The 23,670-nt window shown below is 45.9% G+C and overlaps 1 protein-coding gene across 3 annotated transcripts in view; it reads right to left on the reverse strand.

The window, feature by feature from the left end:
* Nucleotides 1-23,670, reverse strand: part of WDR59 (WD repeat domain 59) — a gene marked incomplete at both ends in the record, with an annotated part of 47,651 nt that overhangs the window by 13,993 nt on the left and 9,988 nt on the right. For 2 of the 3 annotated variants that reach the window (XM_082005905.1, XM_082005906.1), the window contains 15 exons: nucleotides 589-645; nucleotides 4,038-4,191; nucleotides 4,466-4,535; nucleotides 5,818-5,974; nucleotides 7,363-7,458; nucleotides 8,283-8,447; nucleotides 9,340-9,464; nucleotides 11,892-12,024; nucleotides 14,193-14,272; nucleotides 15,975-16,131; nucleotides 17,178-17,255; nucleotides 18,227-18,343; nucleotides 18,807-18,895; nucleotides 20,938-20,975; nucleotides 22,908-22,988. In XM_082005905.1, the coding sequence (XP_081862031.1) occupies nucleotides 589-645; nucleotides 4,038-4,191; nucleotides 4,466-4,535; nucleotides 5,818-5,974; nucleotides 7,363-7,458; nucleotides 8,283-8,447; nucleotides 9,340-9,464; nucleotides 11,892-12,024; nucleotides 14,193-14,272; nucleotides 15,975-16,131; nucleotides 17,178-17,255; nucleotides 18,227-18,343; nucleotides 18,807-18,895; nucleotides 20,938-20,975; nucleotides 22,908-22,988 (1,597 nt within the window). The remainder of the gene's footprint in view (nucleotides 1-588; nucleotides 646-4,037; nucleotides 4,192-4,465; nucleotides 4,536-5,817; nucleotides 5,975-7,362; nucleotides 7,459-8,282; nucleotides 8,448-9,339; nucleotides 9,465-11,891; nucleotides 12,025-14,192; nucleotides 14,273-15,974; nucleotides 16,132-17,177; nucleotides 17,256-18,226; nucleotides 18,344-18,806; nucleotides 18,896-20,937; nucleotides 20,976-22,907; nucleotides 22,989-23,670) is intronic. The other variant, XM_082005907.1, reaches the window with a different exon arrangement.

The raw sequence follows: 23,670 nt of genomic DNA on the forward strand, positions 1-23,670 counted from the left end.
TGAGACACCAAGGGCCTGGAGAAGACCGCAAATTAAGGAGAAATTCTATTTATTGCTTCAGGAAACAAGACTTTATGGTGCATTGCACTGAGAATAGGCAGCTCATATTAATGAGATGACACATTGTTGTCAGCAACTCAACCAGTTTGTTTCTTCCACAGCTCTTAAGCGACCCTCCCTCTCCAGCAATGCTTCATCTTTTTCAGAAATGAGGTGCTCTACTGTCAGTCTCATCAGTTGGTTGATGATGCATAATAATCATTCAGCTCCTCTGCAATGCCCTCTCTGTTTTGTGTAAAACGTCGATCCTTTCTTACACTTCAAATTGCTCCCTGACATCCCTTCCTGACTGCTAGGCCAGGTACAATAGGCACGCTGTAGGTCAGTATTCGCACCCTTCAGACTATTGTCTGCTCCTGTCCACTTACACATGCATACAGTCTTACTGAAGCCCTAGGCCCTGTGTGGAGTGCAAGTCCCCCACCTCTGTGCAGGTTACTCAAAGGCAGGCAGGTGGCATTTTATTCTTGGGCCCTTGGGCTGAAGACAGGGTTATATCAAGGACAGTATTAGCACAGCGCACAGTACCGGGAAGTCGTTAATTGCTTGTATGGACCAACGTCGCCGGGCAGAACGAGGAGACATCTGTATGTGAAAACATTATACCCAGGAAAAGGGAAGAAAGACACCAAGAAAATTAAAGACAAAGATAAATAAACTGAAAAGTGCCCTGAACCAGCAGAGTAAAAGATACCATTCCCAGTGGTTCTGTTACACAACGAACAGTTGCAAACAAAGATTTCCCCCCTTTCATCCACACGCAATTGTACTATACAACATTTCCTACGGCCCTGGCAAAGCAAGGACTGCTGTGTCTGTGCCCCACACCAGCCTCCGTGGAAGACTTCAGCAACCACAAATTAGAATGAAGTCTTCCACACAGAGTTGTAGTACCGCAAGAAGCACCCAGCTGCAGTGATGTGACCTTGTTTATACCAGGAATTAACAGCAGAGCAGAGGACAACACCCTGGTGCCCGCCATGCCAGGCTCCTACTCTAACCAGTTTTACTCCTCTTGGCTGAAGAGGAAGGCAGCTAATACAAACTGCATCATTTTTGACACAGCTGTCCAGTGCCTTGGCACAGAAATCTGCAGGAATCTAAAGAAAGACTCCTTCTTACTCAGACATCCCTTTAACATCCAGCATCCTCCAGGACTTCATTCACTGGAACCTGCTGTAACTGTTCACTTTAATTTTAAACAATGAAAGCCACATGCCAGGATATTAGAAGGGATGTAGAGACCCTGCTACTTGGCAGGGCCATGTGGAAATTGCCTTTATGGGTTGAGGAACTCATTCAGGTTGAGCGAACAAATTCACTGATAGCCTCATGCAGAATAGCTCCAAAGTAGGCTTTCATTTCGAACTTGCAGACATTTCATTAAGTACTCAACGCATTATTATGGCAACAATAAATGTAATCTCTCAAAGCACATTACTGTGCGCTCACTTGAAAAAAATTTCTGTTATAGTTCTGCAAGAGTCAACACAAAAAGGGAAAGAATAGGGTTTTTTTGTGTCGTGTGCAATGTATTTTAAACTTAATTTTCAGCTGATGATATGCAGTCAGGACCTCCAGCTATGCCTTCAGCCTCTACCTTCCCTTGCATCTCAGTGCTGGGAGAACCCTGCAGACAGGGAGCCGAGAGGTGAGGCTGGCTGCAGGGCCTCACAGAAGGAGCGAGGAGAAGACTGCAGCCTTGTGCTACACATTCCTCCACCAGGTCTCACAAGGGAAGGAGAAAAGGATTAGTAGAAGGAAATTCAGTATAGTGCAGAAGCAGCAAAACTAAGCGCAGTCCCACTACAAACTCCTGCTCTCCTGTAGGCAGACACTGCTGCTAGCCTACACTGCCGTGTGCTGTGAGTTTGAGAGGTCTGCAACCAGGTGGCACCAGGCAAAGTCTGAGGGCTGTCCTGAGAAGCAGCAGTTTCCAAGCCCTGCCAAATTCCCCGCTGGGAAACATGAGGACACCTCAGTCACCACCCCTGTGTATGGCTGTCCCTCAGGCAAGGCTGAGCTGCACTCACATTTCCTGTCTAGCAATGCACAAATTCTGCTTGTTTGCCAACAGTAGCGATGCCAATCGTTGCTACATCGGATTTAAATACCTGGTTATGGCTGACAAATTCAGTTTTGTGGCTGAAGTTACATAATGTGAGAGTCTAACACACAAAATTTCAACTTTCATTTAATGCAAATATAAAATCCAAGCTTCAGAGCAAGGAGATAACTAGAGTCAGAGTCTGGGCTTTTTAAAATCCTCTCAAGGAAACTACATTAAAATATGTAGCATTGATCTAACAGGCCATGACATCAACTCCTGAAGAATCAGAAAAATCACTGCTGAAGGGAGATACAGATTTTTGGGCTTTTTTTAAACCGTTTCATCTGCAAGAACATTCGGGCTATCTCCGTGTTAGGGCACTTACACTTCTTTCAACCCAGCATGCAAGGAGATAGCTTGGCAGAGGGAAGAGGAACATAGGCATTTTCTCTGTCTTTCAGCAGACATGGCTACACACATGCTTTGTTCTCTTGACTTTTTTCCCCCAACAAAAATCTTGTCACCATCAATACAAGGGCTGGGGAGACAGGTCACATGAAATTGCACCAAGCTGCTCCCACATGTTATTTTTAGTCCTGCCTGTCACCTTAGAGAGCTGCATATCAGAGACAAGCACGCTGCAAAGGAGAGAGGTAGCTTTTTAAATAAACTCTCCTTGCTACAACAGACTGTAATTCTTGTACCAGGCAGCATCATTTTCTCTTCTCATCAAAAAGAAGTTTGTCTGGAAAAAAAAAACAGAACGAGGACTCAAGAGACCTCTGGGGGCTATATGGAGGCAAAGCTTGCAATGGAGAGGGAGGCTTGCCCCATGGCTGGTAGGTGTAATGACTAACTCGCATCTCGTAAGCAGGACAGTCCCAGAGGGGTCAGTGGTCATGTCCAGCACTACTGGAACATTAAGACCTCTTTCAGTGCCCAGCAAGGATAAGAGCTCAGGGCTCTGACCTCCCCTCTGCTCCCATGACAGCAGTTCACAAGCTCCACTGCAGCAGAGTGCAGACAGCTCTCAGCTTTCCTTGGGGTACCTGGAAGCTCTCCGTTGCTGCAGCAAATGTGTGCCCTCAACATGGACAAGCTACTCGAATGCCCTGAATTCTCAGGCTCTTGGTGGAAGCTTACCATATTTTTGTAAGCCACTTCACCCTCTGCCAAAGCACAGAGAGTTTGTTTCTGAACAAGCTGCACAGCCGATTACTCCCACAGCATCTGCTCTGGGCATACCAGGCCCTCAGCTGCTTCAGAACTACCCTACGGCCATCCTACAATTACCAACAGATCTTCCTCACCCACTATATCCCAGAAGGAAATGATCCCACTCTCCCCCAAAGCCTTGCTTGTAAACACCAATGACAGCAAGACCTACACCTAAAGCAGTAGTACATGGATTGGAAGATCTTTGGAGAATCATGTAGGAATGATTTTTGTTTAAGACAGTCCAAAGGGGTACATATCCCTGAGACATCTGTAATAGAAATAACCCATATATATAACCCATAATCCAGGAGAGGTTGCCAGTAAGCTGCAGAGAGCCACAACCCTTTGCAGTTACATACATCAGGGAGTGCAGAGAAAAACAGAGTTGCCTATATGTACTTGTCTGGAGACTACAAGTTCTTAAGTGTGAGATTTTTAGCCCTATGTAATGCAAAGGGAGACAGGAAGCTGTGATGGTCAGTGTAGAGAGATACCAAAATAAGCAGGTCAAATGCTAGAGAAGGTCAGTAAAGAAGTTACTAATAGGAGATAAATCCATGAGACATTTTGACAGAGCTGCCTGTAAAACGATGCTTTCTTGAGAGGAATATGAAGCTTCTGTTACCCGCAATGCTAACAGCTATATGAAAGGAATACAGATCACAAAAGCTGAAGTGTTAGGAAAGGCTTTTTGGTCTGGTACTCTTACCCTCTCTTTGTAGTAGAAGGAGCTAATGGACACCTGCTCCTTCTCACTGCGTGTCGGACTCCCGCTGTACAAACGCAGATTACCTGGAGTCTCTGTACGGATCTTCATTGGAGTAATGAGGCCACTATGGTATGCTGATAAAGCTGACAGGGACCTAGAAACAAGAGAATACACTTTCAGGAGCTTTCACCCACCAATTGCCCTGGAGGCTCACACCATTATCTCCACGAATCCAAGTTGCTAGTAATGTTTCAGGTGTGTTGAGGAAAGGGTCTCTGATAAGGGACAAGCCTCTCCATGACGAGGGCACAGCTAACACTAATGGTCAGTACTTTCTGAGGGTCAGTAGCTCTAGTGTAGGATATGATACTGCCCTGCCTTCCTGCCCATGACAGCAATACACCTCAAATGCGATGCAGGGTACTCACCTGGGGGTAGGCTCCGTCGGGGACACTGCGCGGTGCATGGTCATGGGTCTCGTGAAATACACCAGGTACCCTGAAGGGACAGACATGGCATAAAGAGAGAAGCAGATTACCCAGGGGTGGCTTACACAGGGAAACCTGGTTGCTTAAGGGAAAGTCAAGGGGCTGGGTGCCTATCCACTACCCTGAGTGCTTTTAAACAACAGACAGACAATCTCATATCCTCAAACCAAATCTAAGTCCTTGTAAACCCATTAAAGAGCATGTTTTGTTGAGCATGTCTTAAAAGCACCCACTCGAGTGGCTTACAGATGTTAAAGAAAAGACAGTAAAAGAAAATGAGCAAATACAGTCTCATGTTTTAACTCTTCACCAGAACTTGTCAAACATTTTGATACTCTAGAGCCAAGTGAGGTGATGTTTAGCTATGTAGAGAAATCACTGCAGCTTGTACGACTCTTCTCTGCAAAATGATAACCCAAGCCATCTGAAGCCAACTCCCAAGCACTCTCTCACAAGCCTTCTCCCATTTGTTACAGCATCTCCAGTGTCTTCAGTCACTCGCTCTTGCAAGAGTTTCAGGACTTAGCAGGTTTCACTGAGCCTGTTCAATGCAATACTATTCTGTTTTACTTTTGCCAGGAATTCGGTGAGGCCTGTACAAAAAGCAGCTTTCAAAACATGTTCAAATTGGGACACAGTCAGGTCCACAGCAGGCATGCTTGCATCTCAAACAGCTCAGTGAAAGTTAAACAGCTCTTCCTCAGACCTTAAACTGTTTTTTAAGGATGGTCTTTGCACTGTACAGTCACCTGGAAACCTGGACGTTTTAGGTTATTATTCTCCCATTTAGCAGAATTTTCCCAATGACCTTGGGAAAGCTATTTTGGACAACAGATAGGGTGCAGAATGAGAAAAGAGTGGCTAGTAACAAGAATATGGTTTCAGCAAGGGGCAAGTTCAACACCAAATCACAGGAATTTTGTGAAGACCAGAATATGTCCAGCAATTTGATGCTGGTATGAGAGAACTAGGCAAGGGAACCAGCTATTCCCAGTCCTCTGTAAAAGAGAAGGTCTGCCAATGCCTCTGGCATGCCACAAGCCAAAGGCCATCTCTTCAACTAGCCCTCGATTTCCAAATCCTAAAAACCCACATGCAACACCAACTGCAAACAGTTGCTAACTAGTCTCATTATCTATAAATTTATCATAACATCGCTACTTCAATACTATTTCTTACTCATTGTATGGCAGTGACCAAAGCCTCATCTGGTTCAGAGGCAAGTGCTCCCCAAGACATCAAAAGGTCCATTCCCCAGGTAGCTGTTGTAACATATCAGCGATGGGGCTAACCTGCACCACAGAACCTGGCTCCAGAAGTCCGTGGAAATGGGATGTTAGAGTCCTGGTAGGAGCCGTAGGCATTGGAGACCCGAGCGAACGTAGGCAAGGGGGGTGTTACGGAGTTTGACAAAGCGTAGGGATTGCTGGATGTGCTGTCCTCTTGGTTCTGAAACAGAAGTTACCCAAGGTCACACTCCCGCTGCCAAAGGAAAGAAACCCAGCCAGAGCACTGGATATCTCAGTGCCAAGCAGCATCATGGAAGGTGCTCATCCTTTGAGCCAGAGCAGATCAAGCACAGAGCATGGCTACTGCTCCGGCTGCAAAGGCACTTGCAATCACATTTACCTTTGAGGAAAGGGCTTCTCTGGCTGCTTGTCCAGAGATTTCTCTCTCACCACAGCCATGTTGAGATACAGAGCTTAACTTGGGGTGAAACAGTATGACTCAACACAGGGAGCTGAGCTAAACCTGATACCTCAACGATGCAAGTGAGACAAAGTCTCCTTAAATAGGAATACCACACAACTGTAGGAAGTCAAATGCAGGTTGGGAGTCTTGAAGTGAGGAAGGCAGGTGGCGTGAAATACTGAGGGACCTTAGGCCCATCCACAGGAATTCTGGCAGAAATCTGCATTTATTTGGATAAAGAGTACTACAGCTTAGGTTTAAAAGAATTCTTTAAAGGCAGCGGTGCCTGGCTTGAGTCATCAGATTTCCATACAATGGAGAAAGTTCCCACTCTTACAACATTACTACTGAAACCAAACGGAATGAAGCCTTTCCATGTGAAAAAAGCCCTTCATTTGTGATGAATAAACAAAACGTCTTGGAAAAGAAACCTGAGCAGACTCTCCAATCTTATCCCGAATACTAAAAACACCCACTCTGGTATACTTCACCCACACACAGACCTAATACCTGACACTGGGATGCTGAGCAGGTATCACAGGTGTCTCTGCTAAGGGCAGAGTGTGACTTGGATTTATCTGCAGTATCATCCCCAAAAAACCTCAGCACAAAGCTTCAGAAATAAAAAAAAAAAAAAAGCTGTGAAAGTCTGTTAAGTAAAGAAAACAAAGACCCTAGAATAGGACTAGCAGGATCTTTGACCAGAACTGAAGAGGTAAAGACATCTGCCATTCTTGTCTTCAGACAAGAATGAATCCATCAGCTCCCTGAGGCCTTTTATCTTCTCTCACAGATGATAACCATGCCCTAGCACTCAGTAAGAGATACTCTGAGCTGGGAAGCTACCATGCACTACACTAAGATAATCCAACCCCCAGTCATTCCCGATAACCTGACTACCAGTGAGCATGCAGAGTTCCCCAAAGCAGCAAACCTTCAGGGCCTGATCTTCAGAAACAAAACACATCTAATTATCTGCTCAGTTTTCTTCAACATTAACCAGAAGTGCTTACACAAATGTAATGGCCAGTCACAGGGGGCTATTTACATGTCTAATGAGGCCAGATTCTCACTGCAGAGTCAGAAGTCTGGGACATGGAAGATGACAACAAACTAGGGCAGAAAGTCCATGCAGCTCTCCATACCACAACAGACTCCAGCCAGGAAACCAGCTGGCGCAGGCAGGGCTCCAGGCAGCTTTGGTTCCGCTTCACTTTCTGCAGAGAAGTGTCTTTCAATATCTGGAATACATAAAAGATGCAGCTTGAGTCATGGTTACGTCCACACCTTCCCCACATCCTTTTTTGTCTGCAGAGCAGCTAAGATGCCAGGATTTGGAGAGGCCAAAGACATCCCATAACATCCACTGGAGCCACACTGACCCTCCAGTGTGCTGTGAGGAATGACTGAGCTTTGATCAGAGCACTGAGGGTTCACCTAGATTCACCACACTCTGAACCAGGATCTGGGCTTCTGTATTACTGTATAGAACGCAGCTCATAGGTTCCATACCAGTCTGTGACAAACTGAGGTTTTTTTTCAGGAAGGAACCCAAACTGATCCATCTACTTGCTGCCAGGGAAGGGATTTCATCAGCAATAGGACTTCCTATGCCAAATGATCAAACACCTGGTCTGGAATTAGCAGGGCCCATGTAAAAAGTCCCCTCATTTTTAAAACAGTTTGTGGAGGAGAGCAAAGAGCAACATCCCAGCTCAAAAATACTATCTTTCTGCGGCTGGATGCTTAGCTGGTCATTTTGTCTATTATGGAGTTGGGGGTGACTGCATGAGGAGATGGATACTATGGATCCTCCCGCAACATATATCACACAGGAATACAGTAGCAGTGAAGAACACATGTTCAAAAAAGCATCAGTGGAGAAAGGCAAATACCAGGCTGCAAGCCCAACAAAAACCTCATCCTAGGAGCTCCACAATGTATCAGTTCAAAGTGACAACTGGTATGTGTCCAGTAAGGTCAGATGTTTTATTGTGTCACTAATCTAGACACCAAGTGTCCAGCATCTGTATATTTATGCAGACAGCATACACTCCCAACACACCTTCAGCAGCTTTGCCTTCATGGAGGCAGTGATCGACGTCGGGTTGATGAACTGGAAGGACGGTGCAGCATTATTGGGGTACTGGACAGGGAACATCACCAGCATCCTGACTCTGTGGTTGCCGCAGTGCACTGACACCGTACAGCTACGACTCACCGCATCCATCTGTGTGAGGAAAAGCAATTGCTCTGTAGTTAGATCTCCAAGGACCTTTACACTTATAGTGCCTTAAATTCATGCCAAGGGGCTGATTCCTCTGCACATTCATAAGACAAAGCCATGCTGTTCTCCAGTGCAGTGAACACAGTGACAGCAAAAAACCGCAGGCAGATGGGGACAGACTCAGCTCGCACTAGCAAACTGCCAGTCCGTCATGCGGAGAACACAGCCAGCCCAGGCTGCGCCAGGAATCAGGCTCTGCTCTCAAAAGCCACTGCACCCCAGCCCACTTCCCCTGGCTGTGGAGAGCTCCAGGCCCAGCACAGCAGTAATATGCACCGTCTAAGATCATATGCCACTATATATACCAGCCAGAAAAGTACATCAGGATCATGACATGAGCTGTGAAACCACAGGGGTGGGGAAAGGAGACAGGCAGCTGCTTCAGCCCTCCCTTCCCAGTACAGTGCTGTGCCTCCAGCCAGCTTCCACGCACAGAGGAAGGTTTGGCATGTAAGGGAGATGCCAAAATTGAGGGAGAGAGTGCAGCATAAGGAGGGCTCAGCAGAACGGGTCCAGAAACAGTTGAAATGAAATCAGCTGCATATAGTGGAACAAGTCACCTTCCACTCTGCAGTCTAGGCAGAGATGCAAACGCCATCCAGCCTTCTAGGTTCCAGCACCAGTGTACTTACTGTGCTGAAATACTTCCCTCACTCCCAGTGTCTAGGATTATCATCTTTCCTACTACCCCTGGCCAAGAAGATCGCTACACCTCAAAACAAACCTTGTTTATAGACAGCAGTCACTGCAGCAAAGAAGGTTCCCCTCAAAAAGCTCTGATGGGTCAGCCTGCCCACATCCCTTCCTAAGAAGCCAGCAAAAGGAAACTCTTTACCTCCACATTGACATTTCGGATCTGCACATTGATCAGTGAAAACTCCTGCTGCAGTGTTTGAGGCAGCGCCAGTTGGTCCATTTTCTTTCCCACCAGGGGGTCATTCAGGAAATCTTCTCTTAAGGCTGTTAGGAAAGATGGACAACAGGTTGAGACAAGCTGTAATAGACAGACTTTTGGCACACGATGCCAAGAGGCAGCCAAGACAGCAGGCTTTCTTCTGCTCTTCTGACATGTGGAGGTATGAGTTTTACCTGGCAAAGACCTGCAAGCTGGAGGGTCTCAGCTGTTGTTTAAAGGCTTCTGAGCCTTGCTCTTCAAAAAAACAAACCTGTCTGCACACAGGTTTCCCAGGAAGGTTACAGAAGCCTCCTGTACTCTGTACAGCCCTAAATAGTCTGTCTCTACTTATTTGAGATCCCTTCTCCTCCCTATACAGTACTGCCAGAATCACAAACAGCTGAACTGGAGCTTCTCAGTTCAGCGGGAAAGAACTGCTGCCAAAACAGCCTCCAGGAGGACCTCGGGTCTTTGGGACTCACACCCCACCACTCTTGGCTTTCAGGGAATGCTTCCAAAGCTTTGGAGAGAGAAGAGGGTATTTCTGGCCCTACAAGAGGCTTAATTCATTTGTGGCAGCCATTTGCATTTAATGTTGCAAAGCACCTTAGTGCTTTAATGGTCTTTAAAGAAGCACCTAAATGCTGCGTCTAGCTGTCCATGAGGGCAGTACCCTCCTTTTATCTTCTCCTCCCATTCCCTTCCAATTAGTTTCTAATCCCCAAAAGCCTACATCTTTGTCTAGATTCCTAAAGATCCTTTATAGGCAGCAGCCAGTGAGGAGAGCTGTACACTGAAGACACAGCTGGTGGGCTTTCTGATTTATCTGCAGAACACATTTCTCTTCAAAGATGCCCCGAAGTGCTTTACTAATACAACACAGAGACTTTGCCTACAGCTGAAATGCAGCCACCTCTAGGGTGAAATATCAACAGCCCACAGTAGCTTTTAGGCTAGAAGGAACTCAAATTCCTACCTAGGGACTTGCTTGTGCATTGATCCTGCAGTCGTGGTATTTGCAGCAAAATCCACCTTGCTACAGAAAAGCCATTTTCATTCCCTTTGGCCACAAGGGAAACCTTAACAGTCTGAACCAAAGCTACACCCACAGAGAAACCACACAGGATGTATGAATGTGACCTCATCAGGGACAGTGAAAGAGTTAACTCTCTCCTGTGGAAAAAGAGAGGTCAGGCAGCCTGAATGAGAACACAGCTCCCAGATGGAGCAAGAGAAGCTGTGCTTCCCCACAAAGTACTGCTCATGGTGAGCACAAGTAACCGGGGCTCTTTTGATCCCATTATAAAACCCTCATGTAGACAGTGGTGCTGACAGCTTCTAGAAACTTGTTCTGCTGCCACATAGGACAGGTGGCAGAGAGGAACTTCACTGGGATTTGCTGAGCAGGAAACTTCCAGTTAGGAAGAAACATCTTCTCTAACGGACCTCACAGCTGGCTCCTTTATTCAGAGGACAGATATTAGACTACTTCCTCCCCTTCTCTCCAGCTTGTTGGCAAGTCAAAGGGAGAATCAAATTGCTTTCCTGTAAGGGATGGCGATCCATTGTAGCACCTGCTTCAATACAGAAAGGAACTGCGAATTTAAACCCAAGCCAACACAAAGGCATGGAAGCACTCAATTCTTCTTCCTTGTTAGATATAGAAATCTGTTTAGATAGCTTTTTCACATGCACATCATCACCACGGGTCTCAGCTGCTGCAATCTCTTCTATTCTGGTACTTACACTCTTCAAACACTAATATCCTGAATATTTAACTTGGCCAAAGCCTTAACCACACAAACCCTCCTTTGCATTCCTTCCAAGTCTGCCTTCTCTTCCATAAAGCCAAATCAATGCTTTCTCTTAAAGCCTCTGACCCATTCCCATCAGCAGTCAGAGGTACCATCCTTCCCCCTCTGCTCTGACAGCCTTCAGCCACCTCTCATCAGCATACGATGAACAAAAATGCACCATCTCTCTCTATACTACCGCTGGTGGATGGGAGAAGACACCAGCAAGCATCTCCATGTTAGATCAGTTCACACAGTGACGCCAGCAGAAGTGCTTAGGTACTACGCATGATGTAAGCAGTTTGCATCAGAGTGCCTGCCTTACCCATACGCTCCCCGCTTCTGTGGGCTCATGTCTCAGCTTCAGTTGAACTACCTTCTTATGAGCCAGAACTGACTTTCCAATTACCTTATTTTTGGCAGGAAGCTACAACTATAACCTAAAGACAATTCAATTAAATGCTACTAGTGACAAGAAAGAGCTCTATTTTACAGCTAGTATGACATCACTGTGTTAGAGGAGAAGAGAAATTGGTAGGACCATCCTGAGAAACACCCAGTGTTGGGGATCCATTCATCTTTGAAACAGCATCACTTTGTGCTTTGCCTACAATGTTATTTTCTTACACCAAGGTGCATCATCTTCCCAATACAGAGAGAGCTGGTGTTTGAAGTTCCATGATCTGTCACTTGTCTCACCTTCCTCATCCACATGCCCAGAGTTATGCTGGGGCTCAGAGTCCTGGGGGTGAAGGGTCTTGTCTGGCTCTGGCAGATGAGAAATCCCATCGATGAGGTCCTCCACTCCATCCAGGATATCATTAGCACACAGCTGAAAAGAACAAACACACCCACAGGCTGCACAATAGAAATCAAGCTGTGCAGAGAGCCACCACTAAAATCGTTTCTCCAGGGAGCTGGACTTGCATCTGTCCATGCAACAGTCATGACTAAGACCTCAGCATTGTTTCTGTGACAAAGACAGGTGATCTTCCACTTTCCAGCATCCTCAGTTCTGTCACCTCAGACAGCCTGGCCAAATCTCCTGCTCACGTACAAAGCCACTTAATTGACATGGCTAGTCTAAGTAACAGAGGTTTTACTTTAATCAAAACTAAAGCTGATATGACTTTAATTCCTTGAATTAATTTGTCAAAGCTGGTTTTATTTTTTAGATCAGCTGTAATACTAGCACACTGTCTGCTTTTGATATTTACACTCCAGTAGGGTCTAGAGAACCAGGTACATAGTGGGGGCCCTAGTGTTCTAGACCCTGTATCAAAGGGAGACCATGAAAACGTCTGTTTTAAGTTCAGCACAAGAAAACAGGAAAGATGAAGAGAAGAAACAAGGGGACGAGAAAGGATAAGGGTGCAAATGTAGCAAATTACAGTATTTGTCATCAGCAACATGCCGTCACGTGTATAGTTTGATCCAGACAAAGACAAAAGAGTGGGAGCCAGCAGAGGAAAAGTAAAGGCTCTGACATGGATGAACAATTGGTTTAAAGACAGGAAAGAAATAAAATATAAACAAACATATCAGGTAGGAGTAAGGGGTCATTTTTCACAGAGAAGGTTTGTTACAGACCTGCAGGACTCCTGCAGGATCTGTGCTGGGAACACATGCTTCTCAACATATTCATTAAAAACCTGGAATAGGAGGTGAATAGGTTCATGACCAGGTTTGCTGATTCCACCAAGTTATTCAGGGTAGTAACAAGAGTGGCTGACTGCAAACAATCACAGGAGGACCTTACAGGAGTAACTATTAAAATGAAAGATGAACTTCAGTTCAGATAAATATAAAGCACAGGGGAAAAATGGCAAGTTCAAGCTGACTGAGGGAACACGACGCAGAGGCCAGACTATGCTGATGTTTTCACGGAATTATGCCCGACAATTTTAAAAAAACAACGTGAGTACTGAGAATTATTTGGAAAGAACAAAGTTCAGATCCCCATCCCGAAAAAAAATCTATAGTAGAACTGAAAAAGGGTCATGAAAGGCAAAAGGATAATCAAAGTTCTCGCACAAGGAATGAAGTAAATCAAGACCTTTTGACTTGAAAAAGGAGGCAGCTGAGGAGGGATATGATGGAGTTCTACAGAATCATGAGTAGCACAGACAAGATGGCTTCCCATTTCACCTTCAATGTAATGAAACTAGCAGGTTACAAAATAAACAAATGAAAGGAGCTGTTTTTCCACACAACATGCAAAAAAGCCATGAAACTCCTTATTCATAGGATGTTTAAGATGACCAAAATTTACCCAGGTCCAAGAAGAGACAGAACAAGTCTATGGAAGTGAAACTCATCAAGCTCTGTCAAATACAAAGATGCCAAACTCAATGATCCTCTAATCTGCAAACTGCAGGAGGCTGGGAGGGCTTTTGAAAGAAACATCATTCCATACTTGCCTTGTTCTTATCCTCTTCCAAGACATCCACGGCTGAAGATGAGGCAGGGCAATATGGGCCATCGTGGCCATACGAACTTCTGATCTGACCCAGCACAGCAGATCTAGCAATTGCATCAGCAATTTGTAACTGCTGCCAGACAACAGAACAGGATTCACACTGCCTGCACCAGGCTAAGAGGCAATGGAAACAAGGGGAGGAAGTGGAGGGCACAATCCCTACCTGCTATCTAAAATGCCAAGAAAGAGACATACAGTCTTGCAGCCATGGAGGTAGCATCTTCAGAGGCAATGCAAGCAGTAACTGATCTCCACCTTCCCCAAGTGACTTCTACACTTACTGTCATACAACAAAGCGGCCTTGCACTTCCACAGAAGCTTTTGAGGCACAGACACAGTGGGGCCTTATCACAGGTCTCCTTGGGGATGTTTCTGGGCTAGAGCTGAAAAGGAAAGTGAAGCTGGCTGCTGTGTCTGCAGCTCTAGGATATCAGAGGAGTGACTGGGAGCACAAGGAAAGGAAGGTGAATCCAGCCTGCAAGAAAACTGTCTACAGTTCAAGAGCAAAAGTGTTAACATACCCTCTGCAGCTGAGAGTCAATCCGCCACATCCGCAGAGTCTGATCACGGGACCATGTAACCAGCTGGTAGTCTTTCGAACCTAAAGAGGACAGAAACACATCCATCTGAAAACAGAAACTCTCTCAGCCCTATGTTTAGTGTAAACACATTCAAGCAAGCCAGCAGAGAGATCCAATGGATAAGGCACTAAACCAAAAGGCATGGCGAATCCTTTTCTGCTTTGAACAGACATAGGTGCATCAGCCTTTATGCCTTCCTGCACCATGTTTACCACACCTCTAAATTTACAGGTGAAAAGCACAAATTAAGTGTAATGAATGTGATGCAAGTTTTCCAACTAGGAATGAACAAGATCTACTACAATACTTAAATACAAGACATAATATAGTTGAGAAACAGACTTATTTTTACAGTAACTGTAAAGTCAAAATATAAATATCCTTAGTTCATTGTAGCTGTTTCAAGAGGCAGAGGTTTTAAAACATTTCTAAGCTGCGATGCTGGTTCTACCCTTCCCCCTTTTTCCTTCTGAAACACTTGGATGATACCAAGACAAATTCAGATCATAATAAAATACATCTAGCCACATACTATCTATCAACAGATCAAGGTACACAGACTTATTTATGCCCATGTTTAGGCCTTATGATACAGTTTAAGGTTCCCCTGTAAAAGAGCTGCTATGCTTAAGAACTTGCTGCCACACAGCTGCTTCCTACACCCCTCTGCTGAGCCACAGGGGCTGTCTAAATACAGCACAGCAGCCTCTGTGCAAGGAGATTTGCGCTATCTTGGTTGTCCCTGCACTGAAGCAGACTTGGAATGCTTGTATGATTGATTTATGTTGCTTGAGACAGGCATGACATCCAGCCTCAGATGTATATCTATTAACTCAGCTAAAACAAGACAACAGTGGTTCAAGCCTGCTTGAATGTTCATACACAAGCTGTCTTAGATTGTGCCTCCAGATCCTAAGACAGTTCTATATCGCTTTCATCTTTTTGAAAGAGAAAAGCAAATTATAGAGAAGAAGGTGACTTAACTGAATTGCCCCAGCAGTTGGTGTCAGAGGGTTGGACCAGAGCTTTTACATGGCACTGCAAAGCAGTGCCACAAGTGACACCAAAGCCAGACATGCTTGGTCTGTCAATGGCAGCTGAGGTGCTGGAAAAAAGCTGTGCGCTGTGTGGTTATCTAACCTCTGATATGGAATCTCCTATATTTAGCTGCCTACAAGGGAAAATTTAGTCAGGATAGAATTCTAACAGCAGCCTCTCTATCCCACACTCTTCCTCCCCTGCCTTTGCCAGCACACAGATAAGGTGGGTTCGCTGGTTTTATGGTCTGGGATATGCTGGAGACTGCTGATCCAGGCAGAGATGTGAGGGCTTAACTGGTTAGCGGGCAGCTCTGAGCAGTGTGAGGGTGCCTGCACTCATGCACCCATCTAATAGTTTGTACAATTCATTCTGAAAGACACGTTTAAAAATAGACTCAACAGGAGAGTGGAAGCAACTAAAGACACCACTGACCCACTCAGCATTTGATGGATTTGCTTTGTTAGCATGGAAACAACAGGGCAATGCTCCTGCGGGCAGCGCCATAAAACAAGCATAAAACAGCTGTAGCTTGAGCAGGGGCAGGAAAGCCGGTAGGAGCTACTCCAAGGAAAGGGAAAATAGTGATAGCATAAGCACTGCAGCCAGGAGCCAGGCCTCCACACTGAGGATTAGCCGATGGCCACGGTGCAGGGGAGAGCGCACATCCAGCCCTGAACTCACCTTCTTTCTGCTTCCTCCATTGAAACTCCAGCACCACATCATCATGTCCCACAAAAGTGTGGACAGGCGTGTTCAAGTCAAAGACATTCCAGAGAAGGAGACTGTTCTCCCGTCGGAGTTGGGGGACCATCACTGTCACCAGCCCATTGCTGAAAGGCTTGAGAGAGAAACACCCTTCCAGTTAGCCTTGGGGAGTGACGCTCGCATGCTGCTTTTATCACACACTAACTTTTGCCTTTTCCTACGAAGACCATGTGGGTTTTAAAGGAGCTCAGCACAAAACAGAACCAGGCCTAAAACTGGGAGGGTCCAAGGCAACTGTTGTGCAAAAACAGTGTCTTACAAGAAATAAGATGTAGTACACTGAGATAATCAATGCAGCTCACTTAAGATTAATCGTTTCTTTCCACTGCTTCCCCACTTTCCAGCTGTGAGGCTGGAGGGATTTCACCCTTCACTTTTCATATGGGATCCTTAGGTCAATTTGCCTGGAGCTGCAAGAACTGCTGCCTGGGGACTGAGCCCCAGCAGCTGCTCAGGGTCATGACACTCAGAGGAACACTGGAACCCAGTCCTACACCCCCCACCATGGACAAGGAAAGGGGATCAAAGACTCAAGGCACAGCACTGGCTTCAGGCCAAATTCAGATGTCTGGGGAGGAGAACGGATATGACTGATGTGAAGAGCCTTAGCTTCACATGGTTGGATGCTTACTCTATAAAAGGCAACAGTTCTTGGATTTTATACGCTGTGAGAGCCTACTGCGGCACACTTGGAAACCTTGGGAGTAGGAGGCGGCACTCAGAGAGGCAGAAGCCTCTGAGCGGCGGAAGTTGCTCTGTGCAAGAGGTACCAATATTGGAGCCGAGTGGAAAAACAGGACAGCAAGAGCAACACCCACTTTCTGAGCCTCCTGCTCCCAGAGCCAACCACCTGCACCTAGGTTCCCACCTCCTCTGCCAGGAGGACGATGCCAAAGACTGGGATCTCACACTGCTAGTCATTCCTTCTCCCAAGTGCCCCCATTGCAGACATTGCTTTTCTGGGCCTTTTTAAGCATCAGGAAGGATTTTTACAATCAACTTAATCATGTCCAGCAGTAGAATTGGTGAGAAGCCCTTCAGCAGTTGTTCTTTATTTAATGTCTCTTTGTGCATTTGCTCTCGTAGCACAAGTGAGGCTGGTGGGAGTTTCTCACTCACTGTGTATCTTGCCTTCCAGACAGGAACCTGGCAGGGAAGGATATTGAGGTATTTCCGAGGCTGACGGTAATCCCAGAACTTTAAAAAAAAGAAACAAACAAAAAACAACCACAAAAAGACAAGCAAAGGCAGGAGTCAGCTGGCTACACTTTCAGGCTGCAGTTTTCCATGTGGCTTGCAAATACAACAGAGCAAAAAACATGCCAGGGTGCCCACAGCATCATTAGTAATCCCATTCATTAACAGCAGAGATGGCCCCAAAGGACAAATATCAAGCTGGCAGCATCTGGCAGCATCCCTTAGACAATGAGTGACTTGGGGTCATATTCACAGTGATCATAGCTTGAGTAATTAGAGCAGAGAGACAGGCAGCCAGCTTGGGCTTTCAGAGCTACAAGGTACCCTGCAGGCTCCCAGCCAATGTGCCAGTCCAGACTGGAGGCAGGCCCACCCTGCTGTTACTGCTAATTTTGTAATGAAGAATCTAACCTTTTGCTTTGCTAGAATACACATCAATTGCATTTGCCTCAGAGCTTAGCTAAATGTGGATGAACTCCATTTGGCTGACAAAGCACACTATTTCCCCTCAAGTAAACGGCCCCGCATGGCAATGCTTGCGGGGCAGTCTTTTATTGATAACCCACTTCGACATGAGTTTGGAAATGCCAGGGGTTGCAGTATGTCTCCCCCCAAGTTGCTGTAATCAGTTTGAGGCTAACAACACTGCATTTTGGGGAGAAGGCTATTCTGGCAAGCATGACCAGCTCCCTTCTGGCAAGCAACAGGCAGAGGCACTTGTTTTCAGCTTCAATACTGCCCAAACCACCACAGATATGTGGCAAACATATGTGCACCCATCCTGAAATGACTTGTCTGCCTATTCTGTAAACACACCCCTGGCTCAACACACACAGGCTGCCAGAAATAAAATAATAAGGATCCAGATCTTGCCAATGGCAAGCACTCCCCAAGACTTCAGCAGTAGTAGAAAGGGATCTGCTCCACCATCCTGACATCTCCCAAGCAGAAGTCCCAGAAGCAACACTTACTCTGACAGAGTTGTCCTGGCTGGAAGTGGCCAGCGTATACTCATTGTCAGGATGCCAATCCAGACCATGGATTTTAGAGAGATGAGCTGCCAAGTACTCTACTGCAGTGCTGGGTTTCTGCAAGGAGAGACATTTTTCTTCTCAGCACAGGACTCCTGAAATTTGGTCTTGTTCTTTAGCATAACAAGAGCCACTTTAACAAGGGCAGGACAGGTAGGGCACCCTCCTGCTGGGAAAAGACAAATAGCTCAGCAAAAGTAGTTGAAGGAAAGGTCCTGTGAAGGTGTGGCAAATTCCAGTCACCAAGTGCAGCCCTGAACCATACTTTATACTCAGTAAAACAGTTAAGTACTAGGAGATCAAAAGCAAGATGTTAATGAACATGACTTCTGGGGAAGAAGGCTACCTACACACTCTCTTTAGGCTTGTGGGCTCCCAAGTCTCTCTACTTTAAATCAGCCCACAAGAGAGATCTGGGATAAAGTAGTACATTTTTCTCAGTATTTATCTGTGACCAGAGGGATATCTGTATCGGGTAGGTGGGAATATGCACAGACTGCTCAAAAAACCCTCAGCTTACCCTTTTGTCCCATATTCGGACATCCCCATCATGGCTCGTTGCTAAACAGTTGGCATTTTTCTTATTCCATTTCACCTGGGAAGCTCCAGCTGCAGCACAAACAGAGCAGGTCAAAACAAGCAATTAAAAAGTAAATGGCAGAGTAGATCCTTATAGGTCTACCCTTAGTAAACCCTAAGCCCCCTCCTGGGCTTAGAGCTGCTGCTCTTAGCACAGGAAAGGCAGTTCGGAGGAAAGATATCCCAGAAGCCAGCATGAAGGACGGCATGAAAATGTCTAACTCCTGATTCCTCAGCTTAGTGTTTGAGTCATGAAGATCTCAAAGCAAGAGTGTTCCAGTTACATGCTTAGAGATCTTCATCGCAATTTCTAGCCATGGGTTGTACCTGATTAAAATACTCATGTCCATTAGCTCAGATGGAGCAACTCTGAGCAAATTCCTGCAGACAAGAACTGCAGGTTCATCATCCCCCTCCCAAATCCCTTTTGTTTTCATTCAGGCTGCTTCCAGGTATTCAAGGATTGATTCATTTGTCTCCCCAACACCCTCTATCCTATCCGATGCTATACAGGGAACCAGTGTTATTGACCTATACATGTGTAGGAGAAGGCTGCATTGCAGGTAGACCTCATGTCTGGCCAGCTGGAGGTAGACCCACTGGGTAGATCAGAAGGCCCAACTATCAAAATACACCACAGAAGTCAAAGACATCACATAAAGGAACTGGATGATAGGTCAGATATGATTATATGATATCACAAGGGACTCAGTCAAGGGCCTAAAATCAGAAGTTAGTTGGTTATTTCTAATAAGAAGCAAAATACAGCTTCAGTTGATGTGGATTGTTCAGATATTGCAAGAGAAATATATGTTCTGTTCATCCTTATTCTGCCAGTATTTTGAAAACATTTCAAGCTATCAGAAAGGTGAGGTCCACAATAAAGCTAAACAGATCTCAGCCTGCTGCTATTCCCCACCTTCACTACCCACCTCCTCCTGCACAGTGAGCAGATTCATCCTGACAACCTGGCAAAAAGCTAGTTCAGGGGGGAAAAAGCTGCAAACAGGCTGCCAGTTGATTGATTTGATCCACTCACTGAAGGGTACACAAACGTCTGGACTAGCACTAAACAGAATTGGACATGGGAAGAAGGAAGCTTTCTGGGGAGCTAACTGCTGGGCTGGCTTAGCTAACCCTCAGCAGCCCAGGCACCAGAACCAAATGCTGCTTCTCTCTGACTCAGTAAGGTTTTGCATCGCTGCGATAGAGAGGTTTGCTGGCTGGAAGGGAAAGAGAAGCCACTGAAGATGGGTAGCCTAAGAAGGTTTAAGCAGCAAAGCATAAGAGAGACATGTTATGAGGACTGCTATAGTACTGAGAATATAACTCAGGAAAAGGGTGTTTTGCTCATCATCCATACTTTGCGCAGTTCCAAGGTGCAGCTGATGAGGACTGACACACAGCACTTTCCAGCAAGCAGCATTACAGGCGACTGGACAGTTGCACTGCCAAGAGCCATGACAAATGCCTTCCCAGAGCAAGCGCAGCCCAAACACAGCACCTTTGTGTCACCGCTGCAGCTGCCTGCACGTTGAAGGTGCCCCAGGGAAGCAGATACAGCCGGTTAATGTACCAGCCCCTCAGTAAGTAAGGGGGCAGGCTGGCAGTCGGCAGCATTCAACACCACTGCCTGGGGTGTGATTTAGTTTTTCAGCTGATTCAATCAAACATAAAAGGACATGGAGAAATTACAGACAGGCAACACAGGACAAGCAGTGCAGCGGGGTGGTTAAGCAGTGAAGAAGCTACTCACGTCTAGAAGGCACAAATGCCATGTGACTGTCCACTAATTTGCAACAGACAGTCCAAGCACCACCACCGCCCTCCATGCCTGGGAACGTCCAAGCGCTCCACATCCCTTCTAAATTCTGCTCCTCTAAAAGGAGTTGTGCACTGGAACCTCTCAGACTGCTAGTACGCAGGACAATCATACATGGTGACACTTCTGTACTCTGCCACGTTCAGGCTCAGAGCATGAAGGAAGGGAGGAGTAACAGCAGGGGCATACGACACTAAACATAAGTATTAAACAAGCCTATACCACCCCCCCACCCCCCTCCCATACTTACCAACCGCAGAGAGTGAGACTGTAGGCTTCCTGGTGTCTCTGAAACAGAACATGGCTAATGTGAGCACCCACAGCATAGCCCAGCAGGTCCAGCCTCCCCAGTGAGCTCCTTGCTATGCCAGGACTAATTTTATTGCTGCCTCTTGGGAGCAAACGTGCCTTCTGTTTACCAAAATACACCATGTTAAATGGAATAAAGAGGTGACCAGCTGGAGGACAGCAGCCATTCTGTCTTGTCACCACATACAGCAGGAAGTTTAGGACATCAGATGAAGTTGGAAGGGACTAGGGGGAGGAGAAACACATGCGAAGTGTGGCAAGTTGCAACCGGGCAGGCAAGGAAACACTGGGCTCACAAAGTGTTGCTGCAGGAAGCAACAAAACAGCCTTTCCCAGGAGAATTAAAAGGAACAAAGCTGTGGAAAAACTCGACAAAAGCCACTGATGTTTTTGTCAAGCCTTTGCAGACCCTGATTCAAGGCAGATGGGGCAGTGACTTCAGAGGAAAGACTTCATGTTTAGCATATAACAACAAAATTAGTAGGAAATAAGACTAGCTATGTGCAGACACTACAGACCAAACCCTGCAGTGGTAGATGCCAGTGTGGCACCATGACAACTCCTAACAGCCAGGACATGGATCGAGGCAACAATTCGCTCCTTGACCTTGTTCCTCAGAAATTCATCTGCCTTTTCATGAAAAATGCCAGGAAAATAAGGAATATTGTCTTCAGCTTTTTGTGTTTGCTGAAAAGCAGAACATTTTCTGGAATGGACCGCCATCTCTCCCCCTAAGAATTTCTGCCTAAACAAAAAGTTATTTTCTATGAAAAATTAAATGAGGAATTTCCAGCTACCCTTACTGCAGGGCTACCTCCCTAGGGTGTCATTAGAGACAGACACTTCAACAGGATGTTCATTTCCTGGAGGCCAGCAGCCCCAGGACCACACTGCCCCAAGACCTCACTAGTACAGGTGGATTGTAGAGGCTACTCAGAGACTGCCTAAGCAAGCGCTTCTGGACAAGTGATGCATGTGGACACAAAATGATGGAAGAGCACAATAGACTTAAATCAGGGCTTCCGGTAACAACCTTCAGAGAACTCTTATTTTTTGCTTGGCACTAAGATAGTATCGCAGGAAAACACAACCAGCAGTTATTGTCTCTATATGTCTTTTAATTACACATTAATAATATATTGCCATTCTCAAGCACCATTTAACCAAGGATCTAAGTGCTTCATAGGAGCTAAACAAGCTTCAGGGTAGCCTGGTGCAGTGGGGTTATAGAATTATCCTCCTATTACAACTGAGCAAGGGAGACAGAAAGTAACAAAGCGACTTGCTGGGGGCCATAAAGAGTTGCTGTATGGCCTGCAAGAGAACCCAGCAGTCCCAAGTACCAGCTCCTTGCTTCCCGGGTGTAAAATAAGGGGTTTTAATATTGGTGGTTTTGGAAAGATCTGCAACCCTGAAACTACTCAAAATAGAAAGCACCAGGCATCAAGGAAAGGCACAAACAGGAAAATGTCCCTGAATACCACTGCCAGTCTTCCCACTGAGGGACAGCCAGGAACAATCACTGAATTTAGTGGAAAATGGCTGCAGGATCATGAAGTGCTGCTCATTCACTCAGCTAAAAAACCCAACAACCTGAGGATCACCCTTGGGTTCTAGGAAAAGTTCCTGAGGAAAGATATGAAATGAGTAGCAAGTGAAGCCAATCAGGTTTTTTTTCCAATCAGGAGCATGACTGTCTTAACTGCACCACTCTACCATCCTTCATTGACTCTGAACTGGCTTGAAAATAGGGGAATAGAAGCCATCTTTGAGATTATGGGAAGCAGATGCAGCCCCTGCAAGCGCAGCCGAAAAGCAGGACCCATCAGTGCATACTTTGCCCTTCAAGCTGCTAATTATGGAATGGAGTCCAATGATTTCCCTGCAGTGCAGAAACATACTGATTCTTACTTGATGTCCCAGATGTAGATGTATGTGTCAACAGAACTGGTGACCAGCAGGTCTGGCTCAAACACCGCCCAGTCCAAGTCGCTGCAAATGCAAAATCATAGTAGGTCAGCACAGAAAAGCGTACGCAATTGGCAAAAACTTCTCACAAGCCCCCAGCACGTTTCTTTGACAAATTCATGGCCACTCCATGACACCTACTGAAACTTTTAAAGTGAAAAGCAAGATCTTAATCATTTCTCCAAGTAAATTCCAAGAAGCAATGAAATGCTTCTAAGTAAATTCCAGTGAAGCATCCTCCTAGCCCTGAACTTTACAGCTATCATGTGTGTGCTCTTCCCTCCACAGTAAAAGGGACACTGTCTCAGCAAGTTCCTAGTTACCCTCCATTCTTGGCATCAACCTCTCACTCTGGGATGCCTTCTTGTTGGGCTCACCAGGTGCACCTGGGACACAAACAGCCTCCAGTCAGCCATTTCAAGGGCTGCAATTACTTTCCATAGTCAGGAGCTGGAGTAAAAACAGTCCTTCACCTGCATTTCCAGCCCATCACTAAAATACACCCCTAGAACCAGAGGCAGAAATCTCCCATGCACCACCATAACACACTGAACTTGATCTTTGGGATTACCCACTTTAATTAAGCTGCTATCACACAGAAACATGGCTGCAATTCAATTTAACAAGCATGCTACTGTTTTCTAGATGATGGTTGCTGTTCACTACAAGGACAGCAGCCTAAGGCAATGACACTCAAGCCATCAAA

This window comes from Phaethon aethereus (genome assembly GCF_964289735.1).
Source record: "Phaethon aethereus genome assembly, chromosome: 13".
Classification (NCBI taxonomy): Eukaryota; Metazoa; Chordata; class Aves; order Phaethontiformes; family Phaethontidae; genus Phaethon; species Phaethon aethereus.